Below are 23,498 nucleotides of genomic sequence, written 5' to 3' on the forward strand. Positions count from 1 at the left end.
AGAGAGAGAGACACAGCAAGAGAGGGAACACAAGCAGGGGGAGTGGGAGAGGGAGAAGCAGGCTTCCCGCAGAGCAGGGAGCCCAATGCAGGACTCGATCCCAGGACCCTGAGATCATGACCTGAGCCGAAGGCAGACGCTTAATGACTGAGCCACCCAGGCGCCCCTCAACATGTTTATTTTTATATTGAGTTATGACCTTCCTATCTTTATTAAAAGTATACCTCCTATTAGCAGAGTAACCTTGTTACTTATAATGTTTTTCTTTTCTTTTTAGTATTTTATTTTTAAGTGATCTCTACACCCAGTGTGGAGCTCAAACTCACAGCCCCGAGATCAAGAATTGCGTGCTCCACTGACCACACCAGCCAGGCACCCCGCTTATGTTTCTCTGATTTTAAATTGCTACCCATGCATTCATTTTATTTGCATTTGCCTGTTTTATTTTGCCCATTTAAAAAATGCTGTCAGTTTAATGATAATAAACGGTGGCCATTTTGACTTAATGATTACTGTGTCTTACATTCTATTAAGCACTTTACTTGTCATATCTCATTTGATTCTGTGGCAACCTTCTGAGTGGATTTTTTTATTTTTTATTTTTTTAAAGATTTTATTTACTTATTTGACAGAGAGACACAGCGAGAGAGGGAACACAAGCAGGGGGAGTGGGAGAGGGAGAAGCAGGCTCCCCACTGAGCAGGGAGCCCAATGCGGGGCTCAATCCCAGGACCCCGGGATCATGACCTGAGCTGAAGGCAGACGCTTAACGACTGAGCCACCCAGGCGCCCCTCCTGGGTGGATTTTTTTAATCCTCCATTTACAAATAAGGAAACTGAGGCTTGCAGTGTTAATGACTTGCTTAAAGGTGAACAGTGAGTAGTTTTCAACCACACTTGTACAGTATTTTAAGTATATATTTTCTAAGCAGCCATAGGGTTCAGTATTGCATTAAAAAATAAACTTGGAGCACTTGGGTGGCTCAGTTGGTTGGGCATCCACCTCTTGGTTTCGCCTCAGGTTGTGATCTTGTGGGTGGTGGGCTCGAGCCCCACATCTGACTCTGTGCTTGGTGGGACATCTGCTCAGAGATTCTCTCTCTCTCTCCCTTCCCCCCTCTCTTTCTCATTCTCCAATAATTAATCTTTAAAAACAATAAAAAAGTAAAAAAAATAAATAAACAACTTAGGGGCACCTGGGTGGCTCTGTTGCTTAAGCACCCAATTCTCGATCTCGGCTAAGGTCTTGATCTCAGGGTCGTGAGTTCAAGTCCCACATTGGGCTCCATGCTGGGTGTGGAACTGACTTAAAAAAAAAAGAAAACTTAGTATTTTTTAATACCTTATGAGGTATCTCTATTTCTCAGAAGAAGAAAAATGAGTTCTGGGCACCTGACCGGCTCCGTCAGTGGAGCATGCGACTCTTGCCCCACACTGGGGGTATGAATTTTTTAAATAAGTAAATCTCGGGGCGCCTGGGTGGCTCAGTCGTTAAGCGTCTGCCTTCGGCTCAGGTCATGATCCCAGGGTCCTGGGATCGAGCCCCACACTGGGCTCCCTGTTCCGCGGGAAGCCTGCTTCTCCCTCTCCCACTCCCCCTGCTTGTGTTCCCTCTCTCACTGTGTCTCTCTCTGTCAAATAAATAAATAAAATCTTAAAAAAAAATAAGTAAAATCTTTAAAAAAAACAAAAGGAAAAAATGAGTTCTGCAAATATGAGTGACTTCTCAAGGTTACACAGCTTATTAGGAGGTAGAGTTGGGATTTGAACCCAGGTATCCTGGCTCCAGTCTCTCTATACCACACACTGCTGCCTTTCTGCAGTTTTTCTTCTTAACCACTGCTACTGTTCTATTTGCGTTAGCCTGCCCTTGACCGTAAGTGGCGCTGAGAGGTGAAGGTATTCCAATATATTCTTATTTGTTTATTAAAATAATTTTTTTAAAGTAATTTCTGTGCCTGGTCGGGGCTCCAACTCATGACCCTGAGATCAAGTCACATGCTCCACCAACTGAGCCAGCCGGGCACTATTTATTCCAAGTATATTTTATTTAGAAGCATGTGTATGTATGAAAACAAAGTCATAGCTGACTCAGTTTTGTTTGGGGTGGGACATATGGTTTGGGGGTAATGTTTTATTAATTTTTCTTCATGCTGTTTTGCAACATAAATTCAGATAGTTGGGAAAATTTATCAGCATTGATGTTGCTGCTCTTGCAAGATGTGTCAGCATTTTAGAAGGAAGCTTAATTCAGAAATACGTATTTTTGTAAAGACATACTTCTGGGATTCCACAACTTGTCTCATGTTCTCTTTACCTTTGACCATCACAGTATCTAGTCAGTGTTTGTTATTGTTGAACGTGTTGGTTCAGAGGTACCAGAAGTCCAGATGGCCAGGCTAGCTTCTAATGTGTACTGAAACTACTGTCACCTGGTTCAACTCTTGGGTACTAAGACTTCAAACTTACCAGAACCCAAAGTTGTGGGGGTTGGAAGGAAAAAGTTTCTGGATTGGCCCACAAAGTGTAAATCAGAGATGCTACTTGGATTTGGACCCTTCTTTCCTGGAGAAGCAGCACCATCTGTTGGGCATCTGTGCAGAATATATATAGCTATGTCTTGTGGGACAGTTCTCTAACCCCAAAGGTCTCCTGTTTGATGTGGTGAGTCCCCAGTGGGCCATTTCACCATTTTCTGCAGCCAGCTGTTTTGGGTGATGGAGTATGTGACAAGATGAGTGAATCCCATGACCATGGGTCATCACCTCACTGTTATCCTAAAACAAACTCCTTGGTCAGTATTGTGTCCTAACAGTGAAAAGTTGGTCAGCAAGTTCATAGGTGGTGACACTGGAGAACAGGGTATATCAGTCTGGGTCCAATCAGGAGACAAGCCATATAGTAATTTAAACAAGGGAAATTTAATATATTAAGAAATTAGTGAGCTTTGACAGAGTAGCTATAAACTGGAAAGAGAACGCTAAAGTATACTCCAGGGCTGAGGGATAGTACCCCCGAGGAAGGATACATTTGGAAGGGGGCCATACCCCGAGACTGGGGTTCATATCTTGTTGGAATACGGATGGTTGCCTGGGCCAGAGCTAGTCCGTACTTACTAGGCAAGCAGGATCAGTCTGGGGTGCAGGCCAGCTGAGGCGGATGGGTGGGCATGCAGAGGCAGTCAGGGCCCCCTGTAGGCATGAGTTGGGAGGGCCATGGAAACATTCCTCTAGGGTTCAGGTGAGCCAGCATTGACGGGCAGGTGTGCAGGTGTCTGGGAAGCATCAGCAGAACTGGTTGCTGGAGCAGCAACCTCCTAACCAGGCCTGCACACACTTGTCTGTCACTTGGGCCAGGGCGGCTCCAGGTCCCTGGGTGGGACAAGATTGGGTGGTAATAGGCTCACTAGACAGCCAGCCCTGCAGGAACCCTTCTATGTGCTGAGGCATGGGGCTGAGGAGAGGGTGCAGGAAGCAGTCATTGAGGCTGGGGCACAAGTCCAGAGTCCCTGGGGCTCCTCCCAGGTATGTTGTTGTTTCCTGAGTGAGTCCATTGCTGGAGCAAGCACGAAATGCCAAACACCAGAGAAGCTGTGTCCTGCAGATACCTAGCATTGGAGAATCCAGATCATCCTTGGTGGAAGTTCATGTCACTGAGCACGTTCATCACACCCATCCTTGCTGCCATGTCTCTTTGTTCATGAGCGTATTTGAATAAGTTTTGGGGAAAGAAGCTCAGAGACATACATATGCAGGGCAGCTCATCTCACCCACTGTTTTGAGAGCTGCTTTGGCAGTGGCTGTCATTGCTGAGCACTCACAGAGGATACAGATTTCCTTGCGCTCCATGCCCAACCTCAGGCCCCTCCTCTAGAACCCTCTGCTTCCAGTCATCTCTTCTTGTTCTTTCCAGGTTCCTGGGCCAGCCAGACAGACACCAGCTTCTATCAGTACACTGGTGTAAATCTGCATCTCTGGCCATTTCTCCTCCCTGGCCAAGCGTACAGGCAGGCACCCTTCTCAGACTTGTGCTCACTGGTTGGATTTTCCCTCCCGCTGAGCCTTCGGGACCCTGTCTGAGTACAGTGTCAGCTCTAACCATCCACCACTGGCCGGTGCCAACATTCTCATTCAGAACCATCTATAAGGAGACTCTGCATTTTCTTCCTTTGTTATTGGTCCTAGGTGTCGTTTTTGAAGTGGCAGTGCGGGCACTTGGTTGTACAACGTGTGTGTGATTTCAGGGTCGTCTTGCACACATTCTCCCGGTGGACAGCTCAGGTAGCTCCCGGTCAGGCAGCCGGCCTCTCTGGTCTGCTGCCATCACTTGAAAACCACTGGAGAGTTTTCTGCTTGCTCATTCCATGGACACTGCCTGTCCTAGGAGTGACATTTAGAAGAAGGAATGTGCTTGGGACAAAGTCTGTGGTCAGTTTCTTGGGAGAGAGAGAGAGGAGTGCGTGTGGTCGGGAAGTGCTGTGCCAACAGGAGGCCGGTCCTAACTGCCCAGACTGGGAGAGAGTGGGCGTGGGGGGAGTCAGCTTTTAAAGAGGAGATGCCTGAGCTGCACTGGAAGAGGAGAGGCACTTTCCAGGTGGCTAACGGGCAGATCTTTTGTGGTCTTGTGAGTACAGATGCAGGACTCACACTGCCTGGATTTGAATCCTAGCTCTGTGATGTCACGTGGGCTTCCGTGATGGGTCTGTTCCTTAGGTGCCATAGCTTTTTTTTTTTTTTTAAAGATTTTATTTATTCATTTGAGAGAGAATGAGATAGAGAGAGCATGAGAGGGGGGAGGGTCAGAGGGAGAAGCAGACTCCCTGCTGAGCAGGGAGCCCGATGCGGGACTCGATCCTGGGACTCCAGGATCATGACCTGAGTCGAAGGCAGTCGCTTAACCAACTGAGCCACCCAGGCGCCCAGGTGCCATAGCTTTTTAAAGATTTTTTTTTTTTTTTAATTTATTTGAGACAGAGAGAACGAGAGAGAGAGAGCACATGAGAGGGGGGAGGGACAGGGAGAAGCAGGTTCCTTGCTGAGCAGGGAGCCCGATGCGGGACTCGATCTTGGGACTCCAGGATCATGACCTGAGTCGAAGGCAGTCGCTTAACCAACTGAGCCACCCAGGCACCCAGGTGCCATAGCTTTTTAAAGATTTTTTTTTTTTTTTTAATTTATTTGAGACAGAGAGAACGAGAGAGAGAGAGCACATGAGAGGGGGGAGGGACAGAGGGAGAAGCAGGTTCCTTGCTGAGCAGGGAGCCCGATGCAGGACTCGATCCAGGGACTCCAGGATCATGACCTGAGCCGAAGGCAGTCGCTTAACCAACTGAGCCACCCAGGCGCCCCTGCCATAGCTTTTTAAATAAGACAGGAGTGCCTGCCTTTGGGGTCATCCTAAGAGTTATCAGAGGAAATACGTGCATGGCATTTATTGCGCATAATGCCTGGCACTTGGTTCTTAGCTTTGTAGTTTGACGTGAGTCGTTTCCTGTCCTCGGGGCTTCTGTAGTAACGTGCACATCTTTTTATATTGATACTTTTTCTTTCATGATGTTGAAACAGTCCACTCCCATGCCATTTTCTCAAGAGCCAGAACATGTACGTGGTCTTTGGATCCATCTCCAGCACCTGGTAGGTCTTCCATAGATACTGACTGAACCGTACAGAAGTAGGAATGTAGGAAAAATGGAATATTTTCTAATTGTAAGGTGTGTTTCTATCAATTTATTTCCTTTTTTTAATAAAAGATTTTATTTGACAGAGCACAAGCAGGGGGAGGGGCAGGCAGAGGCAGAGGGAGAAGCAGGCTCCCTGCTGAGCAGGGAGCCCGACATGGGGTTCAATCCCAGGACCCTGGGATCGTGACCTGAGCCGAAGGCAGCTGCTTAACCAGCTGAGCCACCCAGGTACCCCTATCAATTTATTTCTGATAATATGTTTTATTTGCATTTAGCGTTTCTTTGCACTCACCACAGACCATCAGGTGAGAACAGACACCTTTAACGGGACGATTACTTGGCAGTTTCTTTTGCACCGCTGCAGTTGATCTTCAGCAGATCTGGCCCCGAGTTTCCAAGCATGGATCTGAGTAGGTGCTCGGTCCTGGGAACCCCACAACCCCTTTACTATAAGAAGCATCTAGAAGAGCCAGCTTCTCCGAGGGGAGGCTTCCAGAGCTTTCAGCTCACGATCACTTAGTCTCTTCTCATTTGATTGTAACTCTAAAAACACAGAGCGGGTACTTTAAAAAAAAATAAAATGTATCTTAACCTGAAAAACAGAGTTGAGTAATTTAAAAATCATCTCTTGAGATAATAAGAATATAATGCATTGGAATGCGTTTTGAGCTATCTGGTCCAGTGATTTTTTTTTTTTTTTCAAGATTTTTATTTATTTATTCATGAGAGACAGAGAGAGAGAGAGAGACAGAGGCAGAGGGAGAAGCAGGCTCCCAAGGAGCAGGGAGCCCGATGCGGGACTCGATCCCAGGACCCTGGGATCATGACCTGAGCCAAAGGCAGACGCCCAACCGTCTGAGCCACCCAGGCGCCCGTTCCAGTGATTTCTTAAAAATTCAGTCTTTGAGCCTTTAGTCAGCTGACATTCATTTGCCTAGAGCAGAGGTAGTGACCTCTCCCTCAAGGAGCCGCCATATATGATTCCGTGTGCAAACATGGGTTATTCGTTATGAACATAGTGCGAGCCAGCGCTGGATGGCTGTTACCTGTGTGCCAGCCTGGGGCTGGAAGCACTTACTGCCTCCTCAGGGCAGGCCGATGAGGCAGGTGTTCTAGGGCGAGAGAGCTGAGGTGAGGGGAGGATGACTAATGGCCATGTTAGTGCTCCAGGGAGTGAGGCTGGGCAGTCTGGCCCAGAGCGGGCATCCTTAATTACTTCAGTAATTTGTTTTTTCTTTAATTTTTCATTCTTTACTTGTAAAAATAAACTTTATTGAGGTATAATTTACACACAGTAGGATGCACCCGTTTTAAACATACAGTTCTAGGAGGATTGGCATCTGCCACCCCAGTTAAGACTTAGGAAATGTCCATCACCCCACACAGTTCCCGCATCTCCTTTGCCAGTCCCTCCTCTCTCCTCTGGCCCCAGGCAGCCATTGATGGTTATTGATAGGATTTGGTTAAAATCTACCATCTGGTTAGCTGTTTTCTGTTCATCATTTATTTCTTGTTTTCTTTTCCCTCTTTTTCTGCCTTTTCTGGATTTAATTTAGCATGTATTATGATTCCATTTTATCTCTTCTGTTGACTTATTCATACGTCTTAAAATATTTTTATACTTGTTGCCTTTGGGTTTATAGTGTACATTTTTTTTAAATTTCTGTTTATTTATTTTGAGAGAGAGAAAAGGAACTTCTTTCATTTCCTAAGCACCATGCTTCTTGGTGGCCCTAGCTTGCCCACCGAGGTGTCACAGCAAACAGCAGATTTGAAACTCCCACTGGGTTACGGATCACAGTTACTTCCGAGGGGTCTTCCCAGTTAAGATGGGCATACATTTCAGAAGGCAGCCTCTGGGCTCCCCTCTCTCTCTCACACACACACTCACACAGACTCTCACACAGGGGAACGTTGTTCAGCTGGTGGGCTTGGCTGGCTCACGTCAGGTACTGTACCACAAGGAACATGACCACACGGGTGAGCAGCATCCCTCCAATCATAAAGTGCTTGTCCTGGAAAGCCCGCTTCTCACCTCATGCTGTAACAAGCTCAGCATGTTGGCAGTCTCAAGGATCTTCTTCTGAGCCCCCTTCAAGGTCAGTCTCTGGGCCCTCAGTCCTTCCAGAATACCGCGCCCTACTCCAATGAGGTCATCTCTGCCATGGTGAATTCTCTGGAGGGAAAATGCCGCGAGTCATCCATTAGGATGGCGCTGAGTCCTTAGTGGTGGAAGTGTGATACCGAAGCCCCTCTTGCCATCTCTCCCGCTCTCTTACGTATCACTGATGCTGGAAGGTTCCAAGCATTCTACCGGTGCTGGACATGATACTCTCAGTGGTCAACATGAAGTTTGGCATTCTGTCTTTTGTTAGAGGGCTCCTTGCTGGACAAAATCTCCAGACATTCTAGATGGCTGAATATCTGGTCTGTGTTTGCTTGGATTTTGTTTTCTACTAAGTGCAGAGACTATTTGCCATCTCAAGCCCTCCCTTGTGAGACTAGGTCTTACGGACCTGCTTGTGCGTTTGCTGGCACAGCGGCTCCATGTCGCCAGCCCTGCCGGGGCCAGCCCTGGCTTTGCAGTATATATTTTGTTTGTTTGTTATTACAAATCTGCTTTATTTTTCTGTTGAATCAAGTATTAGCCCCCAGTTTAGAGTTTGATCTTTTTTTTTAATGCCTTCCGAGCAGTAGCACGGTGAATATCACCTTGTCAATAGCCAAATAATAAATGAGATTACTCCCAGTGGTTATGTCCACATCTAGATTGTTCCAGTGGTCAGGAACTCTTACTTGTTTGCTTTAGCTTTTAGTTCTTGGTCATATCTCCAAATACAAAAGAACGGAAAAACTCCTGCTGCCCCCACAAAGAAATTAACAGCAAACAGACTCCAGCTTTTTGGAACAATTAACAAGTGAGTCTCCTGACCACATAAACCCTGTAGCCGTCAACATAGCAGATTGAGTTGTGCTGAGTTTCTCTGCAGGTCTGGCCATGTCAGCCAATCCAGCACACACCACCCCCATTTCATAATTGGAGCTCAGAAAAAGACTGGGACCTGCCAGGTGGTTGTACAGCGGCCTCAGTTTCTCCGCCAGCAAGAGCTTCCCTTTATCAAGGATCCGGTGGTAGGCGGCCCGAAGGGCCCAGGTGCCAGCAGCTGACACCTCTGTGGAAGAGTGGTCGTGGAGGCCGAGTGGGATAGTGGCTGCCTGCTCCCCTCTGCGTGACAACGAAGGGCACTCGTCGCTTTCTCTTGCCATATGCCTCACGTCTTCCTCTCCCCTCGCGTTGTACACTTTAAATTCATCCACAGTTTACCTTCAGGTGATACTGTACTGCTCCACAGTACGGTACAGCATACTGTGTGATTGTGCTGCACAGACACTGCCTTTTTTTTGTGCAAATTGAAGGTTTGCGGCAACCTGCGTTGAGCAGGGTTTTTTATTGGTGCAGTTTTCCAACAGCATTTACTCCCTTTGTGTCTCTGTGTCACAGTTGGGTAATTCTCAGTATTTCAGACATTTTCATTATTATTATATTTGTTACGGTGATGTGTGATCATTGATCTTTGATGTTACTATTATAATTGTTTTGGGGTGCCACAAACTGTGCCCATTAGGACGGTGAGCTTTTTTTTTTTTAAGACGGTGAACTTAATTTATAAATGTTGTGTATGTTCTGACTGCTCCGTGGACTGTGAGTCCACCCCCCCCCACCCCTTTGGGCCTCCCTGTCCCCTGAGACACAACAATATGGACATTAGGCCAATTAATAACCCTGTAATGGCCTCTGAGTGCTCAAGTGAAAGGAAGAGTCACACATATCTCACTTGAAATCAGAAGCTAGAAATGATTAAGCTTGGCGAGGAAGGGATGTCTAAAGCCAAGATAGGCCGAAAGGTAGGCCTCTTGTGCCAAAAGTCCACGTTGCAAATGCCAAGGAAAGGTTCTCGAAGGAAGTTAAGAGCACTACTCCAGCGAACACATGAGTGATAAGAAAGCACAACGGCCTCGTTGCTGATGGGGAGAAAATTTTGGTGGTCTGGATGGGAGATCAAAGCAGCCCCAGTATTCCCTTAAGCCAAAGCCTCATCCAGAGCAAGGCCCTGACTCTCTTCAAGTCCACGAAGGCTGAGGGAGGTGAGGAAGCCGCAGAAGAAAAGTCTGCAGCTAGCAGAGGGGAGCTCATGTTAGGGGCTAATGCGGCTGGTGACTTGAAGCTGAAGCCGGAAAATTCTTAGGGCCCTTAAGAATTATGCTACCTCTCCTCTGCCCGTGCTCTGCAGACGGAACGGCGCGGCCTGGACGACAGCATACCTGTTTACAACACGGTTTACCAAATATCTGAAGCCCACTGTGGAGACCTACTGCTCAGAAAAAAAGATTCCTTTCGAAATATTACTGCTCGTCGACATCGTACCTGGTCACCCAAGAGCTCTGATGACGTCCGGCGAGATTAGTGTTGTTTTCATGCCTGCTAATGCAACGTCCATTCTGCAGCCCACGGAGCAAGGAGTAATTTTGACTTTGAAGTCATATTTAAGAGACACGCTTCGCAAGGCTGTATTATTTAAGAGACACACCATAGATGGTGATTCCTGTGCTCGATCTGGGTAAATTGAGAATCTTCTGGAAAGGATTCACCATTCCAGACACCATTAAGAAAATGTTCCCATGGTTCAATGTCAGTACTAACAGGAGTTTGGAAGAAGCGGGTGCCAGCCCTCGTGGAGGACGTTGAGGGGTTCAAGACTCAGTGGAGGAAGTCACTGCAGCTGTGGCGGAAACAGCCAGAGAGCTAGAAGTGGAGCCTGGAGAGGTGAGCGAACCGCTGCCCTCTCAGGATAACACTTGAACGGATGAGGAGGTGCTTCTGTGGAGGAGCAAAGAAGGGGATTTCTTGAGATGGAGTCTACTCCCGGTGACGATGCTCTGAAGACTGTTGAAATATGACAAGGATTTAGGATATTGCATAACCTTAGTTGATAGGTTGGCAGGGTTTGAGAGGACTCACTCCAGTTTTGAGAGAAGTTCTACTGTGGGTAAAATGCTATCAGACAACAGCACATGCTACAGAGAAATCATTTGGGAAAGGAAGAGTCAATCAGTGCAACAAATTTGTTCTCTTGTTTTAAGAAACTGCCACAGACAGCCCAACCTTCAGCAACCCCGACATGAACAGTCAGCGGCCGGCAGCATCGAGCTAAGACCCTCCACCAGCAAAAGGATCACAGCTTGCGGAGAGCTCAGATGATGGGTAGCATTTTTTAATAGATACAGTATTTTATAATATTTATGGTAATTTAAAAATGAAGTATCTTTATTTTTTTATTTAGATTTTATTTATTTATTTGACAGAGAGAGAGAGACAGTGAAAGAGGGAACACAAGCAGGGGGAGAGGGAGAGGGAGAAGCAGGCTTCCCGCCGAGCAAGGAGCCCGATGCGGGGCTCGATCCCAGGACCCTGGGATCGTGACCTGAGCCGAAGGCAGACACTTAACCAACTGAGCCACCCAGGTGCCCCAAAATGAAGTATTTTTAAATTAAGATATGTACATAATTTTTGTAGACATAATGCTGTTGCACACTTAATATGCTACAGTATAGTATGCTGGGAAACCAAAAAATTCATTTGACTGGCTTTACTGGCAGTGGTCTGGGGCTGAACCCACAGTCTCTCTAAGGTATGCATAAATGCCTTACACAGTACATTCCCAGTTCTTCTTCATGCTATTGATGTTATTTATTTTGCTTTTACATATGCTGTAAATACACAGTACATTGCTATTTTTGCTTTTGAAAGTCATCTTTTAGTGCAATTCTTAAAAAAAGAGAAAAGACTGATTTTATGTTACTTGAATTACATTTTTAGGGCTCTTCATTTCTTTTCGTAGATCCAAGTTTCCGTCTTATTCAAAGTCTTACTGCCTAAAATACCTTCTTTAACATTTTTTGTAGGTTAAGTCTCCTGGCGATGAATTTCTTCAGTATTTATTTCTGAGAAAGTTTTTCTCCATTATTTTTAGAAAGATATCTTTGTTGGGTATAGGATTTTGACTCAACAGGTGGTGGTGGTGGTTGTTTTTCCCCTTCAGTACTTAAAAAAATCACTCCACTGTCTTCTGGTTTTCATGGGTTTTTTGTTGTTGTTTGTTTTGGTGGGGTTTTTTGTTGTTGTTGTTTTTTTCCCACAAGAAGCCTGGTGTAATTCTTATTTTTGTTCTTCTGTAGGTAATGTCTCTCTTATCTCTGGCTGCCTTAAAGATTTTCTCTTTTTTTGCTTTTAGCAGTTGAAAGTGATATCATGAGGCAGATTTGTTTTGTTTTCGTTATTTATCCTAATTGATATTCTCTGTGGTTTGGTGTCTCATTAATTTTGGAACGTTCTCAACCATTTCTTCTGCTCTGTTAACCTCTTTGTAGGATTTCGATTACATATATGTGAGAATGTTTCATATTGTTTCACACTTCTTGGTTGTTCCCCACCCCCTTTTCTTTTTGTATTTTACTTCAGGTGACTTGATCTATCTTCAAGTTCACTGATTCTGTAGTGCTCATTTCTCTGCTGAAATTACCCCTCTGATCTAGCATGTTGTCCACCTTTTTCTGTTAATAGTCTTTAACGTATTTAAATTCCCTGTTAGATAGTTCCAACACTTGCTTCATAGCTGAGTCTTGTTTTGATGATTGCTCTCTTCGGAGTGTGGTTTGTTTTTTGCTTTTTGTATGGTTATACAAAATTATAATTATTTTTCAAAGCCAGACATATTGTATAGGACAGTAGAAACTAAAGTAAATCACCTCTGTACCTGGAAATGGGCACAGTTTTCTTTCTACTAGGCCTTTAGTGCTGTGGTTGATACTATTCTTGTTAGGCGTTGGCTGCCCTGGTTATTGTCAGTGCACCAGAGCCTTCAAATTTCTGTAGCGATGTCTACTAGAGGGTGGTTTACTACAACTCTGTAATTCTTTTTTTCCCTTAAGATTATATTTATTTATTTGAGGGAGCGAGAGCAGGAGAGAGGGAAAGAGAGAAAGTGAGCACACAGAGGGAGAGGGAGCGGGAGAAGCAGACTCCCCGCTGAGCAGGGAGCCCGACGCGGGGCTTGATCCCGGGACCCTGAGATCATGACCTGGGTCGAGGCAGACGCTTCACAGACTGAGCTGCCCAGGCGCCCCTGTAATTCTAAGTTTTAAGTCTTCCCTATTTGTGTTGCTTCACAGTGTATGCATATTTGCACACCCTTACTCCTCTCCTGTCCCTCCTAGTTCTAGTCTTCAATTAACTTTTTTTTTTTAAGATTTTATTTATTTATTTGACAGAGAGAGAGAGAGAGAGATCACAAGTAGGCAGACAGGCAGGCAGAGGGAGAGGGAGAAGCAGGCTCCCCGCTGAGCACAGAGCCGGACATGAGGCTCGATCCCAGGACCCTAGGATCACGACCTGAGCTGAAGGCAGCCGCTTAACAGACTGAGCCACCCAGGCGCCCCTTCAATTAACTTTTATTTGAAGCTTTTTCATTTGGACGTGTATGGCAACCCTGAGTCTTGGGGTATGGCCCACTCAGTTCTCCTGTCCCTTCCTTGGCTGAGGTTGTGGGCTCATCATGTGATCCTGCCCCTTCTCCAGGAGTTGTGTCCCCGGAGCCCTTCCCTGTATAGACTAGGGCTTTTGTTCCTTAGTGGGTGGAGGGGAAGGACCTGGGGGGGGGGGGGGTCTCGCCCCACCCACACGGCTGTTGCTCCCTAATTCAGTTATTGTCCATGCTCTTTCGAGCTCTTGCAGAGCCTTTCAGTGCTCACCCACTGGGCTTCATAGAGATGTTGCAAAGAGATGTAGACTTCCCAATTCCTGTGATCCCGGGAATTGTCCTGGCAGCTTGCACTGTCTTCACAATATGTCATCTGTTCTCAACAGACTCACCTTGCCAGTGTCTGATTGCATCTGCCTCAGGTGAGTGGGTGTGCTCTTTCATTGCAGGCATTTAGTTTTTGGACCAGTTTGCTCTGTGACCTCCGTTCCCTGATAGGTTCAAAAAAAGTCATGGACTTGAAATTAGTTGGTTTTCATTGTGAGTGTGGAGCAGTGTTCCCCTCCTACCCCCCCAGCTCTCTCCATCCTGGGGCAGAAGTCAGAAGCAACCATGTCTTGAGGAACAGAAGTTTTATTAAGTTTGATGAAGTCCAGTTTATCAATTTTTATCGTTAGTGCTTTTTAGGGTTCTAAGAAATCTCTGTCTACCCCAAGGTTGAAATCTTTTGTCTACTCCAAGGTTGGGAATATTTTTTTTCTTTGTTTTCTTATTAAAGATTAGCTTTTTTTTTTTTTTTAAAGATTTTATTTTTAAGTGATCTCTAATACCAGCATGGGACTCAAACTTACAACCCCAAGATCAAGAGTCGCATGCTCCACCATCTGAGCCCGCCAGCACCCCTATAATTTTACCTTTTATGTATAGGTCTGTTATCCATTTCATATTAATTCTTACCAGTGGTGTTAGGTAAGGTTTGAGGTGTTCTCCTCCTCATATGGATTTCCAGTTGTATCGTTTCTTGAGAAGCCTTTTCTTTCCCAACTGAATTGCCTTGTTCCTTTGTCAAACATTTGTTTCTTTTTCCAGAACTTTTTATTGTTAAATACTATAAAAGTGCATAAAATTATTGTATAGCTTTGCAAGTTTCTTATTTGACCCCTAGCATGAGCATCATTCAGATAAAGAAATAGAACATTTTGGGGACTCTGAAAGCCCACTAAAGGTTGTATTTTGGTTACAGTTCCCTTTCTTTCCCTTTGCAGGTAACCCCTAAGCATACATTTCTAAACACTGTAGTTTTGCCTGTTTTTGAATGATATATAAACGGAATTATACTACATACAGTCTTTGGTATGTGGCTTTTTTCATGCAATAATATTTTTAAGATTTGTTTTGAATTGAGCTACAGTTTGATTGACCATTTTAATTGCTGAGTAGTGTTCCACTATATGAATAGACTTCAGTGTACTTATCCATTCTGTAGTCGATGGGTACCTGGACTATTTCAAGTTTGGACCTGGTATGAATAATCTTGTAAATGTATCTTGGTGCATACAAAACTTAGTATCAGGAAGGATATGTGTTTTCGGGGCGCCTGGGTGGCTCAGTACGTTAAGCGTCTGCCTTCGGCTCAGGTCATGATCCCAGGGTCCTGGGCTCGAGCCCCGCATCTGGCTCGCTGCTCGGCGGGGAGTCTGCTTCTCCCTCTCCCTCTGCAATCTCTTGCTCATTCTCTCTCTCTCTTTCTCTCAAATAAATAAAGAATAAAAGAAAATCTTTTAAAAATATGTATGTGTGTGTTTTCAGTCTTAATATAGTGCACGTGCCCCAGGATGGTTGTTCCTATTTCCTCTCCACCAGCAGTGCCTGAGTGTTCCCATTGTTCCATGTTTTTGCCTCAGTTGTCACAATTTCTTATTTTAGATACTCTGCTTGTTATTTTACTGTGATTTAATTTACATTCCTTGTTTACATGTGAACTTTTCATTGTGTTAATTGACCATTTGGCTATCCTTTTTTGTGTGAAAAGCCTGTTCAAGTCTTTTTCTCATTTTCTATTGAGTTTTATATCTTTTCTTATTTTTCTTGCTTTCTCTCTTTTTTAAAAAAAAATATTTATCAGAGGGGCGCCTGGGTGTCTCAGATGGTTAAGCATCTGCCTTCGGCTCAGGTCATGATCCCAGGGTCCTGGGATCGAGCCCCACATCGGGCTCCTGGCTCAGCAGGGAGCCTGCTTCTCCTTCTCCCTCTGCTTCTCTCCCTGCTCATGCTCTCTCCCTCTGTATCTCTGTGTCTCAAATGAATAAATAAAATCTTTAAAAAAAAAAAATTTATCAGAGAGAGAGCTATATTTTTTTTTTTTTTTTGAAGATTTTATTTATTTGTCAGAGTGAGCGTGCACATGCACAAGCAGGGGGAGCGGCAGGGAGAGGGAGAAGCAGACTCCATGCTGAGCGTGGAGCCTGACGCAGGTCTGAATCCCAGGACCCTGGGATCACGACCTGAGCCAAAGGCAGATGCTTAACTGACTGAGCCCCGCAGGTGCCCCCACTTTGCCTGGGATTGAATCCTTGCTCTGATACTTACTAGCTTGGACAAGTTTCTTAAACTCAGCACCTTGATTTTCTCTTCAGTGAAGTGAGGATGGTAATGCACAAACAATATAGGGCTGTTGGGGTGATTAGGAGCTGCTATGCATATTTAGGAAATTAGCATATTGCCTCTACTGTAGATCGTTTGTCTAAGTTGGTATTTTAAAAAAAAAAACTTTGTACTTTATAGAAGTTTTCAGTTTCTGTGTTAGAAGACTTTGGGGTTTAAAACAATTAAACATTGATATGTAGAGCTATTGTCAGCTGTAGTCAAATTCTGATTTTCTAGCTGTTCTTTTTCCTATCTGTAAATTATTCCTTGTGGCTTCATTTTCCTTCTACTGCCCAGGGTTGGCTATTTTATTCTTTATTAGCATTCACAGAAGATGGGAAAAGGGAGAACTCTCTAGCCCAGTGCTGCTCAACAGAAATGGAATGTAAGCCATATATGTAATTGTAAAATTTTCAGTAACCATATTATAAAAATAAAAAGAAATACGTATAATCAGTTTTACCTCGTGTCTTCTACTTAGCCCTAAATAGCCTGCCACAATATTATGTCAGCATGGAATCAATATAAAGATTATTACTGAAATATTTACATTCCTTTTTTCATACTAAGTCTTTGAAATCTGGTGTGAATTTTATGGTTGGGCTCATCTCAGCTTGGACTTGCTGTATTTCAGGTGCACAGTAGCCACATTTGGATAGTGACTACCAAACGATGTGCAGCTCTGTCTTTTGTTGGTTTGGGGATTAACTTAAAGCCATCTAACATTGCATTTGACTTTGCTTTTTTTTAAAAAAAATTTTTATTGAGGTATGACATACAACATTATATTAGTTTCAGGTGTACAATATCATGAATGATTCAATATTTGTATATACTGCAAAATGATCACTGCAGTAAGTCTAGCATCTCTCATCATACATAGTTAACAGAATTTTTTAGAGCAGTTTCAGGTTCACAGAAATACTGAGCAGTAAGTACAGGGAGTTCCCATGTGCCCGTCTGCTGTCCTCACAGATGCACATGCTCCCACACTGTCAGCGTCCCCCACCAGAGTGGCACATTTGTTACAGTTGGTGAACCTACACTGACACATCATCATCACCCAGAGTCCATAGTTTCCGTTGGGGTCACTCTTGGTATTGTACATTTTATGGATTTGGACAAATGTATAAATGACAGGTATCCATTATTAGGCTATAAGCAGAGTAGTTTCACTGCCCTAAAAATCCTCTGTGCTCTGTCTTTCCATCCCTTCCTCCCCCAGACCCCGTTAACAACTGATCTTTTTGCTGTCTCTGTGACTCTGCCTTTTCCGGAATGTCCTGTAGATGGAATCATACAGTATGTAGCATTTTCAGATTGGTTTCTTTCTCTTAGTAATGTGCATTTAAAGTTCCTCCATGTCTTCTCCTGACTTGATAGCTCGTTTCTTTTTAGTACTGAATAATATTCCATTGTCTGGATAGATCATAGTTTATCCATTCACCTTCTGAAGGATATCTTGGTTAGTTCCAAGTTTTGGAAATTTTGAATTAAGATGCTATAAACATTAATATGCATGTTCTTGTGTGGATCAAAGTTTTCAGCTCCTCTGGGTAAATACCAAGGAGCATGGTTGCTGGATCGTATGGTAAGAGTATGTTTAGTTTTGTAAGAAACTGCCAAACTATCTTGCAAAGTGGCTGCACCATTCTGTCTTCCCATGAGCCGTGGATGAGAGTTTCTTTTGCTTCACATCCTTGCCAGCGTGGCCATTCTGATAGGTGTGACATGGTATTTTGTTTTCATCAGTGTTGTTTCTGTTTTTTCTTTTTTTTAACTTGCTACATAGCTCACATTTGTGGCTTGTGTTATATTTCTCTTAAAAAGAGCTGGGGTGGATAGCTCTGAAGGAGTTGAAAAGGAAGGAAAAGAGGCTGTTAGTAGGTAGAGGTGGAAGTGTGATCCCAAGGAGGGTGCTTTGTTTCTTCAGCCTAGTAGTAACAGTGTGCTTATATCCTCATGGAAATGATGCAGGAAAGAAGGAGAGATTGATGGTCCGAAGAATGGAGGGGAGAATCCATAGAACAAAGTCCTCAAGCAGATGGCGGGGCCTGGTGCATGAGCAGAGGTTTCACCTAGGCGAGGAGGCGTGTGATGGGTAAGCGTGCCAAAGGGCTCAGCTTCAGGTAGATGGCATGGAGCCTGTGGAAACATACTACCCGTGGGCTTTCAAACACTTGATTAGGCCTTTGTGCCACCGTCAGCAGGATGTGTGTATACCCGTCTTCCTCCATTCTACAGCACTGAGTGTTGTTGTCTTTAAATGTTTGCAAAGTTTTAGCAAGGAGTCTCTGCTCTTCCCCTTGTTGTGAGACCCACAGAGACCAGAGCTTTGACAGGCACCTGCTCATCTGGCCAGGTGCCCTGTTGATGCACATGTACTCGGTGTGTCCTGCCTCCTGCTGCCACCCACCTGCGCACGTCATTCACGTGTAAGTCTCTCCTCTGCTTCCCCTCAGCTTAATCTCTGCATCTCCGCTCCCTTTCCTCTCCAGCTCCTGCCAGGAGGCACCCCTCCCTGTTCTTTTAAACTCCTAGCCCTTTGATGAAAGTTTCTGTGCCTCCTTATTCTGTCTCATCTCCCTGTCTTGTGAATTTCTTGGACCATAAAAATTTTAGTAACAGTCCTGGAGACCGACTCAATGTTATCAAAGTCTGTATTATGGGAAGTTGAGGATTCTGTAAAAAGCAAGAAGGTACTTCTGTGGCTATTATTTTAGGTCACTGGCTAGTCTCTGGTTTGGCTATCCTGGGGCCAAGTGCCTCCTTGTAGCCAGGTGAGTGGTGGTGATGGTGATGGGAGTGGGGTGGACGGTGCCACATGCCCCTGGCCTGGCTGCCTGGGTTAGCAAAGCCATATTAATGATGGGCTTGCCAAGTGTGTGAGTGGCTGGCTACCTTTGGAATCACCTCAGGTCACTCAATTTTCCAGTGTTGCCTATTCCACTTAGAGTTTCTGATTCAAACCTTTCCCAGCTTCTGTTCTATTTATGTGTGTCCCCCCCCCCCCCCCAGTGATTTCTGGGTATTGCTGTAAAGACCATTAGCACCCTATACAAAATGACTGGTTACTGGGACTTTCAGATTTTAAAGGGGATGCAAACTGTAGCCGGAGGAGTTGGTAGTATTTTGATACCAACTTGTCATTTGAACACAGTAGATTATTTGTATTTTAAAGATTGGTGAAGACGAATGTAAGAAATACGTATTTCCAGAGCTGTAAGTCTTTTTTTAACTGTGTGATTTGCTGCTATTAATAAATTCAAGTTATTTTTCTCTTTTGCCATATGGAGCTTAAATGCAGAGACCTGAAGTATTTGGTAAATATTTGAATGTGTGAGTGGCTGTGCTGCCGGATGGCGGAGCTGAACCGGCACTGGCCTCCTGGCTGGCTCTGAGGCTGGCTGAGATGTGTCTTTTCTTCCGGATAAGCAGGATCAAAACAATTACATTGTTGACTTCATCTGTATAGAAAAACCATATTAATAACAGGTACATACATAAAACCATTTTATGTAACTATAGTTCTGGCAGACAGCCAGTATCACCGTGCCTTCCTTAATGCACAGAGCCACCCCATTTATTTCTGTAGAACCACTGGTCGTGCACAGGCAGGTCAATTCAGGAGGTTAACTTGCAGGTATAAGAAAAAATGGTTGGGGCACCTGGGTGGCTCAGTCGGTTAAGCGTCCGTCCAACTCTTGCTTGATTTCAGCTCAGGCCATGATCTCAGAATTGTGAGATTGAGCTCCTCGTCAGGCTCCACACTCAGCCAGGAGTGTGCTGGAGATTCTCTCTCTCCGTCTCCCCCCTCCCCCCAGCTCACACATGCACACTCGTTCTGTCTCTCTCTCTCAAATAAATAAATAAATACATCTTTTTAAAAAAAATAGTTGCAGGTTTTTTAGGCTTTCTCTTTTTTTTTTTTTTATGTAAACTGAAAGTAAATGCTAAAGAAAACTCAATTCCACATTACCTATAAAAAGGATGCTAAAATAATGTAATAATATAGGATCATATATAATTAATGTTTATTGAGTTTTTAGGAAGCACCTTTGAAATCTATAAATTGCTAAATATTTTCTGTGATTATATAAATTATGTTACAAAACAAATATTTAAGGTAATTTTATACCTAACTTATGATTCTCTTACCAGTTTTTCAGTAACTAATTGGAAGAGAGCATAAGTATTAATGTTAGTAATTATTTCCCAAGCAGTACCTCTTGCTTAAAGAACTTGCACGTGCTTTGGGAAAGCTGAGTTCAGGAAGGAAGCAGAAAAGATTGTAGATATTTTAGTGACCACACGGGCAGTCATCCCTGGACTTCAGCACAGGTAGCTGATAAAAGATCACGTGTAAAAGAAGGAAGGAAATTTGTGATTGAATTAGATAATACAAAATGTGAATTACTGATTTGAACTAGTCATTTCATTTCCTTAACTGAACATTTGTTGGATGCCTTCTGTATGCTGGGTGCTTTGTGGGACTTAAGAATTGTTGAGTGCCGGGCGCCTGGGTGGCTCAGTCAGTTAAGCGTCTGCCTTCGGCTCAGGTCATGATCCCAGGGTGCTGGGATCGAGTCCCGCATCGGGCTCCCTGCTCTGTGGGGAGCCTGCTTCTCCCTCTCCTCCCCACTTGTGCTCTCTCTCTCTCTCACTATCTGTCTCTCTCTCTCAAATAAATAAAATCTTTTTTTTTTTTTAAGATTTTATTTATTTATTCATGAGAGACAGAGAGAAACAGAGGGAGAAGCAGGCTCCCAAGGAGCGGGAAGCCCGATGCGGGACTCGATCCCAGGACCCTGGGATCATGACCTGAGCCGAAGGCAGACACTTAACCATCTGAGCCACCTAGGCGCCCCAAATAAATAAAATCTAAAAAAAAAAAATTTAAAAGAATTGTTGAGTGTCATCTGCAAGAGACTCATTTTAGACCCAAAGACACATCCAGATTTAAAGGGAGGGGGTGGAAAACCATTTACCATGCTAATGGACATCAAAAGAAAGCTGGATTAGCAATCCTCATACCAGACAAATTAGATTTTAAACCAAAGGCTATAATAAGAGTTGAGGAAGGACACTATACAATAATTAAAGGGTCTATCCAACAAGAAAATCTAACAATTTTAAATATCTACGCCCCTAACATGGGAGCAGGCAATTATATAAGCCAATTCATAACAAAATCAAAGAAACACATTGACAATAATACAATAATAGTAGGGGACTTTAACACCCCCCTCACTGCAGTGGACAGATCAGCTAAGCAAAAGATCAACAAGGAAATAAAGGCTTCAAATGACACACTGGGTCAGATGGACTTCACAGATATATTCAGAACATTCCATCCCAAAGCAACAGAATACACATTCTTCTCTAGTGCACATGCAACATTCTCCAGAATAGATCACATCCTGGGTCACAAATCAGGTCTCCACCTGTACAAAAATACTGGGATCATTGCCTGCATATTTTCAGACCACAGTGTTTTGAAGCTAGAACTCAAATCACAAGAGGAAAGTTGGAAAGAACTCAGATACATGGAGGCTAAAGAGCATCCTACTAAAGAATGGGTCAACCAGGAAATTGAAGAAGAGTTTAAAAAATTCATGGAAACAAATGAAAATGAGAACACAAATGTTCAAAATATTTGGGATGCAGCAAAAGCGGTCCTAAGAAGAAAGTATATAGCATTAGACAAGCTTTTCTCAAGAAACGAGAAAGGTCTCAAATACACAACCTAACCCTACACCTAAAGGAGCTGGATAAAGAACAGCAAATAAAGCCTAAACCCAGCAGGAGCAGAGAAATAATAAAGATCAGAGCAGAAATCAATGAAATAGAAACCAAAATAACAGTAGAACAGATCAACGAAACTAGGAGCTGATTTTTTGAAATAATTAATAAGATCAATAAACCCCTGGCCAGACTTTCAAAAAGAAAAATGACCCAAATAAATAAAATCATGAATGAAAGAGGAGAGATCACAACCAACACCAAAGAAATACAAACAATTTTAAGAACATATTATGAGCAACTATATGCCAGCAAATTAGACAATCTGGAAGAAATGGATGCATTCCTAGAGACGTATAAACTACCAAAACTGAACCAGGAAGGAATAGAAAACCTGAACAGACCTGTAACCAGCAAGGAAATTGAAGCAGTCATCAAAAATCTCCCAACAAACAAGAGCCCAGGGTCAGATGGCTTCCCAGGGGACTTCTACCAAACATTTAAAGAAGAATTAATACCTATTCTTCTGAAACTGTTCCAAAAAATAGAAATGGAAGGAAAACTCCCAAACTCATTTTAAGAGGCCAGCATTACCTTGATCCCAAAACCAGACAAAGACGCCATCACAAAGGAGAATTACAGACCATTATCCCTGATGAACATGGATGCAAAAATTCTCACCAAAATACTAGCCAGTAGGTACATTAAAAAGATTCACCACGACCAAGTGGGATTTATTCCTGGACTGCAAGGTTGGTTCAACATCCACAAATCAATCAGTGTGATACAATACGTTAATAAAAGAAAGAACAAGAACCATATGATCCTCTCAATAGATGCAGAAAAAGCATTTGACAAAGTACAGCATCCTTTCTTGATCGAAACTCTTCACAGTGTAGGGATAGAGGATACATACCTCAATATCATAAAAGCCATCTATGAAAAACCCACAGCAGATATCATTCTCAGTGGGGAAAAACTGAGACCTTTTCCCTTAAGGTCAGGAACACGGCAGGGATGTCCACTATCACCACTGCTATTCAACATAGTATTAGAAGTCCTAGCCACAGCAATCAGACAACAAAATGAAATAAAAAGCATCCGAATCGGCAAAGAAGAAGTCAAACTCTCACTCTTTGCAGATGATATACTTTATGTGGAAAACCCAAAAGACTCCACCCCAAAACTGCTAGAACTCACACAGGAATTCAGTAAAGTGCAGGATATAAAATCAGTGCACAGAAATCAGTGGCATTTCTATACACCAACAACAAGACAGAAGAAAGAGAAATTAAGGAGTCGATCCCATTTACAGTTGTACCCAAAACCATAAGATACCTAGGAATAAATCTAAGCAGAGAGGCAAAGAATCTGTACTCGAAAATTATAGAATACTCATGAAAGAAATTGAGGAAGATACAAAGAAATGGAAAAACGTTCCATACTCATGGATTGGAAGAACAAATATTATGAAAATGTCTATGCTACCTAGAGCAATCTACACATCTAATGCATCCCTATCAAAATACCATCCACTTTTTTCAAAGAAATGGAACAAATAATCCTAAAATTTGTATGGAACCAGAAAAGACCCCGAATAGCCAGAGGAATGTTGAAAAAGGAAAGCAAAGCTGGCGGCATCACAATTCCGGACTTCCAGCTCTATTACAAAGCTGTCATCATCAAGACAGTATGGTACTGGCACAAAAATAGACACATAGACCAGTGAAACAGAATAGAGAGCCTAGAAATGGACCTCAACTCTATGGTCAACTAATCTTTGACAAAGCAGGAAAGAATATTCAATGGAAAAAAGACAGTCTCTTCAACAAATGGTGTTGGGAAAATTGGATAGCCACATGCAGAAGAATGAAACTGGACCATTTCCTTAT

The 23,498-nt window shown here is 43.6% G+C and overlaps 2 protein-coding genes and 1 pseudogene across 16 annotated transcripts in view; 1 reads left to right on the top strand and 2 right to left on the bottom strand.

The window, feature by feature from the left end:
* Positions 1-23,498, top strand: part of LOC123848764 (E3 ubiquitin-protein ligase RNF4) — a 253,677-nt gene that overhangs the window by 80,379 nt on the left and 149,800 nt on the right. Inside the window, exon 1 of one of the 15 annotated variants that reach the window (XM_064584163.1) lies at positions 17,815-17,965. The exons of 13 other annotated variants lie outside the window; for them this stretch is intronic. The gene's annotated coding sequence lies outside the window, so the exon portion shown is untranslated. Of the gene's footprint in view, positions 1-17,814; positions 17,966-23,498 lie in introns of those variants that run through there. One more of the 15 variants, XM_064584158.1, reaches the window with a different exon arrangement.
* On the bottom strand, positions 7,621-8,229 carry LOC123842231 (Golgi SNAP receptor complex member 2). Its single transcript, XM_045871614.1, is given in 5 exon segments — positions 7,621-7,715; positions 7,718-7,866; positions 7,868-7,996; positions 7,998-8,151; positions 8,154-8,229. Coding segments are annotated over 5 exon segments (603 nt in total).
* Positions 8,473-8,947, bottom strand: LOC123842230 (mitochondrial pyruvate carrier 2-like; annotated as a pseudogene).

The sequence above is a fragment of the Mirounga angustirostris genome, unplaced genomic scaffold (assembly GCF_029215605.1).
Source record: "Mirounga angustirostris isolate CCGP_5_RB_7025 unplaced genomic scaffold, mMirAng1.0.hap1 SCAF_2, whole genome shotgun sequence".
NCBI classification, from domain to species: Eukaryota; Metazoa; Chordata; class Mammalia; order Carnivora; family Phocidae; genus Mirounga; species Mirounga angustirostris.